The 11,635-nt window shown below is 44.3% G+C and overlaps 1 protein-coding gene across 1 annotated transcript in view; it reads right to left on the reverse strand.

Moving 5' to 3' along the window:
- Positions 1-1,651: 1,651 nt before the first annotated feature.
- Positions 1,652-11,635, reverse strand: part of CALM1 (calmodulin 1) — an 11,402-nt gene continuing 1,418 nt past the window's right edge. Inside the window, exons 2-6 of the mRNA XM_024736255.1 lie at positions 9,800-9,830; positions 8,495-8,638; positions 5,992-6,098; positions 5,425-5,560; positions 1,652-5,251 (exon numbers count right to left, since the gene is read on the reverse strand). Coding sequence (XP_024592023.1) covers positions 5,223-5,251; positions 5,425-5,560; positions 5,992-6,098; positions 8,495-8,638; positions 9,800-9,830 — 447 coding nt within the window. The 3' untranslated portion in view covers positions 1,652-5,222. The remainder of the gene's footprint in view (positions 5,252-5,424; positions 5,561-5,991; positions 6,099-8,494; positions 8,639-9,799; positions 9,831-11,635) is intronic.

An 11,635-nucleotide genomic window follows, 5' to 3' on the forward strand; every position in this document is an offset into this window, starting at 1 on the left:
AATGGGATGTTCACAGAGAGTGAAGAGGGAGCCGAACCACTGACCTTTCACCTTTGTAAAAGTGAAAGCAGAACTTAAAAATGTGACATTTGAAATACTATCTGAATCTGTAAGTTACACATTCACTCCCATAGTTGCTGACACACAGGCAGGACATAAATAATTCTTATGTGGGACAGTGCCACCATTTTTTTAACCCAAGTTCCGGCATTGTCGATGGAGACGTGAGATGGGAGAGCCGGCAGTTCCTCGGGCTCCCGTCAGCTTTCCCGTGGGTTCCAGAGTACGAGTGAACTCCTCTCACTCCCTGGCAGAGGGCTGAGGGCAGTGGGAGAGAAGCAGCAGCTTCTCAGCTTCTCAGCAGCTATAAAAAAAACTTGAAGTCTGATTTCCTTCTAAGGCACCATGAGTCACGGGACGCTCCGGCCCTCAGTGCCCTGGGAAGTTCAGCTCAAGTCGGAAATGTGTGCATGTGTTTTTCTTCCTGAACCAAAACTGCTGAAAAACTAGATGACGTCACCTGGACTGAATCTCCCGCAGGCAGTGAATGGTAGCTTCCTACTTCTGTGCTGCCAGGAGGATGGAAGTCACTTCATGATCAGTTTCCTTGACCCCCCCCCCCGTGCCAGTATTACATCACAGTGTTAAGAGCAAGCTTACCCTCCGCTCCACCCCCAACAGGGAGCTGCTGAGACTTTTAAAATGCCATTTGTCATCTCCAAGTGTACAGCATAGCTACACTCTTTTGCCTCCCACCCTTTAGGCTGCAATTTCAATTTAAACACCAAGTGACGCCAAGCTGGGTTGGTCACAATACTAGAAAGCCACAGGTAGAACGTACCTCGTCCAATAATCTGACTTTAACTGAGGTGTAGAGAGGTAAAGAACCTGTCCATGGCTACAGAAGGACAGAAGCAAAACTAGGAGCCGGGCCTATAAAGTCTCAGCAGAGGGCTCTGTCCCCACGGTGGTGTCTCCATCCTTGTAGACGAGGGGCTGGCTGTGTCTCAAGCCCTCTGGCCAAAGCAGGGGCTTACACTCTGATCATTCCCGTTCCTCTCAGCCCTCTTGTGCTTCTGTGCAGTGGGAAGAAAGGAAATGGGCAAGGCAGTCTGGGGAAGATCCTTCTGGAAACACAGGTGGCAGCCAGGAGATGGCCTTTCCTGCTAGAGAACCTTGTCTAGAAACCAGGGTCTGGGATGGCACTGATTAAGGGCAAGGTTTCAACTCCAAGGTTCTGCATGGAAGCTGTAGCCTCCACTGCCCTGCTCTGGACGTGGGCAGAGACGTGTGCTTATGTAATGTTAAATTCCCATCTAATGTTTAAAGTGTACTTCTTCACACAATTCCTAAAGAGACTTAGATTAACCTTGAAGTTAAAGAGGAATGAATCTTTTTACGGTGTGAATTTTCCACATAAGGCAAACACGGATACATTAATATGCCAAGAGATTGTGTTAAAACGTCAGCTATTGACACCTAAACTTTAAAACCAGGGTAAGGCCGTAGTGGGATGTGTCTGTGGTGTTTCTGGTCCCTCCCCTACCACGCTAGGGCCCAGGTGGAATCACATCTGAGGGCAGGTGTAGCTTGTTCATTGAGCAAAAAGGAATGGAAAGGATTGCGAGCTAAAAACCTACAGAGTTCGCAGTTAGAGATGAAAGGCTGCAGAAATGTTTATTGAATACAGCGCCAGGTTTATAAATAGAACTTATTTACAATTTCCATAGAGTTGGTCCCCCATCAGAGAGGTGGTTAAATCTCCAAACAGTTCATCTCACGATTTACAGAAACGTTCAAGTACATCTCCTTTGCAAATCGCCACGGTGAAGGGTGACTTCGGTTAACAAAAGAACTACCACCATCTTTGCTACAGACATGTTTAATGAACATTGTAATCGATTTGGAGAAAGAACACACACTCCACCCATGCCACTACCTTCTCACTCTGAGGAATACAGACAGCAAAGAATTTCTGTCTCCTACAGGGTAACTTCAAGGGATCAAAAAAGATAATAGTAACCGCCAGCTGAAGGGATAGATTAAGACACATTCGTGGAATCTAGTCACTGCCAAAAGGATAAATGTATTTAGGATATACAATAATTAATTCAAATGTTAAAAATAATTGAATGAACCAAGAGCAGACTTGACCAAATTTACATTCTTTGTTTAGGAAGAAGTTCCCAGTATGCTGAGGGGCTGCTAATATGCTGCTACTCTGACGGGGCCACAGCAGCACGAGGCCTACTGGGCGGCCACGTGTGCCACGTGTTACAATATGGTTACAAGTACAGTCAGACATGCATTTATAAAGAGAATATAAAAATATGTACAGTAGCTAATTTTCAATGTTTTAAGTTGCCGAAAGACACCAATTTAAAGTGTGCAAAAATTCGTTTGTCAAAAAACCAGAAAAAAACCTTCCTTGGCAACAGTACATCAAAAGTCCATCTGAAATATCAAGATACATTTACCTTGCTTGACACCTACCCCGAACAGATGGAGAACAAAACTATGAAAGTATATGCCAAGGACTCAGCAGTATTTTATGGCAAGTCTCAGGCTCCTGCGGGATGCCAGTTAAACTAGTCACTTTATATATGTGTGTGTATATATATATATATTTATAGAGCAGTTAGAAGTAGGGCAAGAGTTTACAGGAAGGTGCTGACCACCTTTCACAGTACTGCCACCTCATCCAGCTATTTCCTCTCACAAACTCCTGCCGACTGCAAACACTCAACCCCTGGGCTGGTCGTCCCCCTCAAAGGCCAGAGAGAAAGGCTACAGTGGACTGAGTTCCCTGTGCACCAAAGTGGAACTCAGCATCCCCTGGGGGAAAGGTTTCTGGTTCCCGTACAGGATCCGGGCCATTCAAGAGTAGTCTTTTAGGAAAGACTGCAGGACCACTAACATGGAGTCCACCCAGCTTCTAGGAAAAAACTCGGTGAAAGGGTAAGACAGAAGGCAAAGTTTCCGAAAAACAAGCCAAATCGCCCTCAACCCTTTTTAAAACTACCAGGAGGTCATTGGCCACAGGCCTGAGAGTGGGTCAACAGTCAGGCTACTCGACCTCCCTGCAAGAAACATCCAGGTTATTAACTTACTCGAAGGAGAAACCCCAGTCCTGTCTCACCAGAAGAAAACCCCCGAGGTATTCTGAGATGTTCCTTCCCGATTCAAGGAGTTGTGAAAGCCAAGCCCAGCTCATGACGTCAACCTCTCTTCTTCCAACCACCGGGTCTAAGGACCAGCAGGAAAGGCAGATGGGCAGGCTCCTCTCCACCGCTCTGACCCACCCCTCTGGCGGGAACACTAAAGAGCTGCAAAGTGCCAGAGAGACAAGAAGTAGGAGAGGGAGAAGCTGAGGGTCTCCATAAAACAGCCCCGAATGCACCCATTTGGCTGCCAAGAGCTTCTCACTGCCTCCCTAGCAGCCTGCTGCTGTTCCCTGGCAAAGTAAAACTTCTCACAGAAACACTCAAAATCCAAATCTCCTCGCTAATAAGATACAACCAAGTTAACACCCTGAAAAATGCATATCCAGCCTTCACTTCAAAAAGAGGTCTGCACTAAATCCAAACGCCTTTTAAGGGAGCTTTTAAGCAAACCAATCCCACCGCAAAGACCAGTACCAGCATCTCTGAGTTTTGGTTACAGGTTTATAAAGAAACACAAAATTCCCTCTGGGCTGGGAGTTTTACTTTCAAGTTGGGAGCTAGCATTAGTTCTACTTGGGGGGTGGGGAAGCAAAGTCAAGTCAACCTAAAAAAAAAAAAGAAAAAAAGTAAAAGGAGTCTAAGGTAAGTATAATCATAAATTAAAAACTGTGAATCAAAAGGTGACTGGTAGTGTCTTTTAGGCATGAAAAGCCTGGCTTAGAAAAGTGACTGCTTCTACCACACACAGCGAGGATTGAATTACAGACACACTAAATCATGTCTTTTGCACAGATGGTCTCAAGTAGTTACATAAAACAGGTAATCAGCAGCACAATTGATAAGAACCCCTAAATACATGCTTGAGAGAAAGTGGTTTTTTTCCTTCATTTAGAGCTCTACTGCCTGAATAATCATTAAGTTACCATAATTCACTTTCCCCCCTCCCCCCCCACCAGTGAAAATACAAGTAGACCTACATGTCCATAAATAAGATGAAGCAATCGGTATCTGCTTGGTTTTAGGCAAGGTCTCAGGCTCAGCAGTTGGTGCTGGGATTTCAGGAGGGAGGGAGGGAGGGAAACCCAATGCTGGGCTGTGGGCATTTAAAGGTACACTTGCCTCCCCTCCAACTGCCTTGTCCCCGTTTAGATCTCAGCTTTACAAAGCATTTAACACCACTTTAAGTTAATGGTCTTTTTATTGGAAAAAAAAAAAAAACTAGCATTTACAACTTGGAATGGACGTAAATTGTAATTTCTTGAACAGCAATGTTGATGCTTGTGCTGAAGTCCACAGCCACAGCCTACTCTGCTGGCTCCAAGTCATGGTTCGGAAGGTTTTAAAAACAGAGAGTCCAAAGATGCTCCCTTGATAAAGGTTTTTAAAAATTTGTATGAATGGTGATAGCCTGACACCCACTCCGCTCTAGCACAATGCAGACAAGGCTAAACCAACACACGTGGGCATGCCACCAGGGTGTGTCCCGGTCACGACAGGTAGGAGCACGGGGAAGTTACAAGAGGGCCATCCTGCCAGTGGGGCTATGCCTGGACAGTTTCTCTTCCACGGCATCCTGAGGTAAACCAATCTTCAATGTCTGTTTTCAGTAAACCAGCTATGACGATTTATGGTAACAAATTGAACTAGAGCCCCTTTGAATAGGCTTTGAATTTGTTTTTTTGTTTTTCATTTTTAATACAAACGCCTGACTGTGCTCAACTGTCAAGCTGCATGCATGAAAAACTGGCCAGCCCAAACAGTGTATTAACCGTGAGCGGACGGACCTGCCAGGTGTCCACTAAGTGCTTCCTTATCATTAAGGTAGGACAAGTATTTATATCGGAAAACTGATGTAGCTTGATCTTTAGGGGACAGGACCACCAATCGATACATGCAGATTTTGTGTGTGTGTGGACAGAAGGTACTCTTGACATTCAGTTTTGCTATATAGAAACAGAATGAGTAAATGAATTTTTTTTTTTTTTTTTTTGCAAGAGGTAAGTAAAAGATCAATTTGATTCTTCTAGAGGGGGGAGAAAAGGAGTTGAAAGTAGGTCTTCATTTTGCAGTCATCATCTGTACGAATTCTGAAAAGACAAATAATCATAACTTTCGGTTATCTTCAAAAGCAGCTTTAATGAACATAACATCTCTACTCTGCATAAGGAAAAAAAAAAAAAATCTAGTTCAAGTAGTTAACTTGTTTATAGATCCTAAAGGGAAAACTTAAAAACTAAGCTAAAGAAGCTTGGTGTGTTACCTTCGTAGTTGACTTGTCCATCTCCATCAATATCTGCTTCTCTGATCATTTCATCTACTTCTTCATCTGTTAGTTTTTCTCCTAAGTTTGTCATGACGTGACGTAGTTCTGCAGCACTGATGTAACCATTGCCATCCTGTGAACATTCAGCAACTGTTACTGGTAGGGACTCCTAGTGGTTCGGTGTGGGCAAGTAGGCCTTTGACTTAATTAAGCCCCTCAAGTTACTGCCAACTGTGTGTATGTCGGCAATTCTCCATCTCCAGTTCCCACTTCTACCTACTAAACACATCCAGTCAGCCAATGCAGACACTGCAGGGGCTTTTGAAAAGCAAACAGAAATTGAAAGTCACAATCAAGAAACTTGGTTCAAAATTTCTCTACTATTTATTATGTTTACTCTCATCTGATAAGGTTACTACAATAAGTCAGGATATCTGAAAATGAGATTACAGAGGCTCAGGCAGTTAGGTAAGTGTTCTAACTAGAACAGAACGTTAAAGCTTTTAGAAATGACAGCCAGAAAGCCATATTTAAGTACAGTCTGCAATGCAGACGCAGGGTTACCTTGTCAAAGACTCGGAATGCCTCGCGGATTTCTTCTTCACTGTCTGTATCTTTCATTTTTCTAGCCATCATAGTCAAAAATTCTGGGAAATCAATGGTGCCATTACCTCAAATAGAAAAACAAAAGCTCATGTAAAATAAGCGCTCCAGTGACGCTACCCTGGAGTGATAGTTTTAGAACCACTTTATAGAACAGTAAGCATTCGCTAGGACAAACTGGTAAATTGTTTTATTTTGTTGAGCCATCTTAGGCTTAAACTATTCAAATACTTCACAGGGCAATTTCATGTGACTCACATAATTCAAACCAGTGATCAGTGCCCAGGATAGCATTTAATGATGCAAAGGAAAATGTGCATACAGACTCTTGGCCACTGAAGGTTTTGTACAGTTCAAGAGGAAAAAAAGCCCATAGCAGTGCAAGCTGAATCTTTCTACTCCCAAGGGAGGCACCTGAGTTTGCCTTCCCCAGAGTTAGGGAGGTCACTCGGATCTAGCTCTGCCTGCACTAGCGATGCTGGTGAAGGTCCATAATTGGGCCACCAGGAGTACACAATGTTTTTAGGAAAGAAAAGGATTATGAGCGGGAAAAAAGTTGACTTTGTTATGCCAGGGACCATAAAGTGTTGCGAAGTCTTCTCCAGGAGGCATTTCTCAGCCACATTATGGTAAGTCACCTAATCATTTTCTCCCCAACTCAGTATCTTTATTTCCCATTAAGGGCAAGGCTCAAAAGTGTTTTCTCAGCTCAGACTATTAACATTCAGGAAACTGTCAGAAGAATCTGTTTTATGGCCAGTATTCCAAACAACTCCTCCTTCTCGACGAACACCCCAAAGACAAGTCACCAGATCAACAGTGTTACTTGAACTAAACAGAAACAAAAGTTAAATTAGAAGAAAAAAGCCTTACGTTAAGTCACTCATTTTCACCAGTACCTTTAAATCAAAATAATAATTCAGAGATTCCTTCAAATCTATTTAGCCTCCAAAATTTTTAAGCATTATTGACATTCACGGAAGACAAAATTATTTGAAATGCTCTCTTACAGCCACACGGCGACGTCCTTAGGCATCATATTTATTCATTGTGAGTACCAGATTCTATACCTTCAGACAACTTTCCCCACCTTGTTCCATAAAACCCGAGGGCCTAATACACTTTGCCAGTCCCCAAGCACAGTTTCCCCGGGGCTTACACAAAACATGAGAGCGCCACCCCACGTCCCCAGATGGCTGATCACCCTTAGCAGTCAAACGAGACGGAACTATGAAAAACCTCTTTTTCCAAATTACTAAGGATGAAAACAGTCTTTAGAAGTAGTTCAAATGGGGTAAAACCATTGTTAAAGAGCTGACCCAAAACCCCTGCTTCTAAATGTATACGACCAGAGAAGTGTAATTCCATTTTATCACCTTATGATATCATATTTTTAAATGGCTACTATCATGCCAATCATCAAGAAAGTAGTCTAGATCCAAATTGTTTATTCCTAGCTCTTTTCAAAATTTACTAATGTTCTACAATGTCTGTAGATTTGATTAATTTACTTCAGTTTATTAAATAAATTAAAATTATTAATTTAATTGATATTATTTCCAAAAACCGTGTTTTCTTTGTGGGGGGGTGATCAAAAACGACTTACTGATAGAAGTGCCCAATAAAAGGTCTACTGTCCACTGTTCTGGAGTCCAGAGGAACGAACAACAAAATGGTGACCAACTGCTGGAGGGGTTACTGCTTGTCCCTTCTGGCTCCACATCCTTCTACTAGCTTCTATAAATCTACTCCCTACAATCATCATGCACCCCACCTCCAAGCCTCAATGATCCTCAAAACCCTCTTCAATAAACACACTGACAGGGCTTCCCCGGTGGCGCAGTGGTTGAGAGTCCGCCTGCTGATGCAGGGGACACGGGTTCGTGCCCCGGTCCGGGAAGATCCCACATGCCGCGGAGCGGCTGGGACCGTGAGCCATGGCCGCTGAGCCTGCGCGTCCGGAGCCTGTGCTCCGCAACGGGAGAGGCCTCAACAGTGAGAGGCCCGCGTACCGCAAAAAAACAAAAAAAAAACCAACCACACTGCCAGCTCACACTGTACTCACTTCCACATGTTAACATCTGAGAATGCTCCTCCCCTACCTCACTTGGGTTTTTTCTCCTCTTAGAGACAATAAGCTTTTTTAAAAGGTCTACAGCTATTTATTTTTACTTTCCCCATAGGACTCAGTGCAGACTCATGGGCCAGTTGATAAAAGACTGCGCTGCAGGTCATGGCGAGTGGAAAAGAACAATACTGCGATCCGATCCAGGAAATATTCTAGACAGTGAGCAGGGCGACAGGCAGGCCCGTAATCTTCTATTTTAACTGTCAGTGGCTGTAAGGAAACCACAGAAAGGATCTTTGCACGTTTGCCTTGATCTGGGGACCTGAAAGACAATCTTTAATGTCTGAACTTGAATTACACAACGCTGGCATTCGTTCATAGTTCTAAAGCCCTTACCATCAGCGTCCACTTCGTTGATCATATCCTGCAATTCGGCTTCTGTTGGGTTCTGACCCAGTGACCTCATGACAGTTCCAAGTTCCTTTGTTGTGATGGTGCCATCGCCATCTTTGTCAAATAGGGAGAAAGCTTCCTTGAATTCTGAAAACAAAAGTTTACCTTTTAGAATGAATGTCTTCACCCAACCCAGCCACAGCACGCCCTTTCCTTAACTTGCCAAAGCAAGCCATCCAAGTTGTGCAAGTTAAGAGAAACTGCCTGCTCTTTATCTGCTGAAACAAAGATCACAGCAGTTCTGATGGACTGGCCTTCACACAGTAGTCCATAGAGCAAACGTCATTCCTGGTAACCAGTTCCATAAAGTCACAATATTCTCACATAAAGAAGGCTAAGCTTCAACACTTAATTTAGTCCTAAGTCCAATCTGACAAGTGAAGATTGGTCCACATGTTCCTTTATGGTCCCTTCCTGTTAAATTTCTACAGCCACAAGAACTCCCCGTTTCACAGCCGTAGGAAGAGGTGGTTACCAGAAATGTACAATCCCACGTAACCAGTGTGTTCTCTCTACATGGCATTCAGAGTATTTCAAAGGCATTCCTGGTTTCCTAAAGAGAAACCATCTCAAAAAAGTCCTCCAGGGGCTTCCCTGGTGGCGCAGTGGTTGAGAGTCCGCCTGCCGATGCAGGGGACACGGGTTCGTGCCCCGGTCCGGGAAGATCCCACATGCCACGGAGCGGCTGGGCCCGTAAGCCATGTCCGCTGAGCCTGTGCTCCGCAACGGGAGAGGCCACAACAGTAAGAGGACTGCGTACCGCAAAAAAAAAAAAAAAAGTTCTCCAGGGAATATTAAAAGCTAAAATCTAAACTAAATCATTCCCTTCCCAATTATTACAGTGGTCCTGACACTTATTTCCACCCGTTCCCATTTAGAATAGCAAGTACAAGCTTTCATGGTGAATTACTAAAAGACCTATGGCATAAGAATTCTAAACTACATTTTTGCTACATTTTTGTAGCAGCCTCCATGTAATCTCATTATATACAAAGCCTGGCACACCGTGAAGCATAGTCAAATACTCCAGAGTATAATAAGTGGGTATTCTTAGTTCTACTTCCTTTCTCATTATCTCCAAAATGCTGACAAGGAGTAACACTTGACCTAAATATCTCTGCTTATTGTTTTCATTTAAGTAAATTCTTAGAAACCTGCTCAGACTATAGGGGGAGGGGACAGAGGAGTCACCAGAACTGAGTCTGCCTAGTTCCGGTCTACTGAAACTCCCTGAAGTCATCAACTTACCAGCAATCTGTTCTTCGGTCAGCTGATCAGCCTACATAGAAAAAGAAAAGGTTATAATTCAATCCACCAGAGTTTGATCGAGGTCAACATGGTTTTTCCAATTACACTTTTAATAGTGATCTTTCAAAAATCAATCTCAAAAAAAAAATCAGCTGTTTGAAAACTTCAGCAAAGTCATTTAATAAAAACAATTAGAATAAAGGGAACCCTTTACACTATTTTAAAAACAAAGGATGGCAAAGGAAGTGACAACATCTCATTTCGGGTTTTCTTCTCTGGGCCTATGGCTATACGCTCTGCAGTCTAACTAGGAAGGGTCAGTTCATAGTTTGAAAAATGGCACCTCTAGTGGCAAAAGGCCCACTGCATCGGCTGCAGGGGCAGGCTCTGAGAAAGAAGAGCGCCACCTACTGCACCAGGGGTGCCACAGTCCCCGCTTCCATCCAAGAAGGGACCCAGCCTGCTGCTGCTGTCACCGCAGCCAGGATTGGGTCCAGGGGCAGACTTTTAGTGCACCTTGCGCATTGCTGCAGGCACTCCAAATCTCCAAACTGGCGTTACATAATGTCATTGGGTTGGATTAACAGGCTTTTATATCTATTTTATGAGATACAATTCAATGGAAAAAAATATACAGCAATGGGTTATCCTACCAACTTCATTTCCATGTAACAAGTGCTTTCCAATCATTTAAATTAGGCAGCTATTTGTTAAAAGCCTAAAACTTAGAACAGCTAAATGCCCTTGGTCAAATTATCCTGATTCAGGAGGCAGGAAAAAATGGAACTGTCCTACAGCTGAGCTGTTAGAAAACTGCAAAAATTAAGTACAAAGAAGCTACATAATAATTATGAGACTGTGCCCTCCCTTTTTTGGAGAGGAACTATTAACTTTGTTAGAGAATATTTACCTACTTTATGGATGACGTAAGAGCTGCTCATAATAGAAATACTTGACTAGAGGTGGTAACGGCCACGAAGGTAATTCTCACTTGCATTATTTGGCCTCGGCAACACTGAACCTGTGCCTCCAGCCAGGGGAATTCGAGATCTCAAGGAAAGCTAATATGTATTTTTATATTAACGAAGGACGCCTAATGAAGCCAGTTCCAGAATAAGTCCTATTAGAAAGCTGACGGCATTAAGTTTATTCTAACTCATAAGTGAAAACTTTCACAATAGGAATGATGTTCCAATATACTGATTTATATCAGACACTTATGTTTTCAAATTAGAACTGGGTCTTCCTTCCTTTCGAACCCAGACATAGCACGTTGGTCTTCTTTATACCGAATGAAGGAGACACGATGATTTACGTAATGCCAGGGCAACGTCTGTCTTGCACAACAGGAAGCGCTGCCACACCTCGCAAGAGAAGCTGTCACCTCACCGTGGAGACAGTCTCACCTCGCCGCAAAATTCTCGCATTAGAGTGGTTATCGAGAGCATCAGCCTTCCTCGACAAAGAAATACACGCCGACCACCGGACCGCGCTGGCCTTGGGGGCGAAGGTGCGCTGAACCTGCCGGGAGCCACCTCCCTACCCCGCCAAGCCAGAAAACGCTGTGGGTGATGTCAGCCCTGCCCGCCGAGAGAGGAAAGGGGCTATGGAAAACACCCAGCGAGGCGCACAGCCGCATCTGGCAATCTAGAGGCTGGAGAGAAAGCGGAAACGTGGAGGGCATCTCCCTTCGGACTGGGAAGTGGCGCGGGGCGGAGAAAACGCCGGGCGAAGGGCCGGGCAGGGGAGCGGGCCCCGAGTGCAGGCGGGTTCAAGGGGGCGCCGCCCTCCCAGGCCAGGGAGACCCCCACTCCCACCCCCAACCCCACCCACCGG

This window comes from Neophocaena asiaeorientalis, unplaced genomic scaffold (assembly GCF_003031525.2).
Source record: "Neophocaena asiaeorientalis asiaeorientalis breed wild unplaced genomic scaffold, Neophocaena_asiaeorientalis_V1.1 scaffold152, whole genome shotgun sequence".
NCBI classification, from domain to species: Eukaryota; Metazoa; Chordata; class Mammalia; order Artiodactyla; family Phocoenidae; genus Neophocaena; species Neophocaena asiaeorientalis.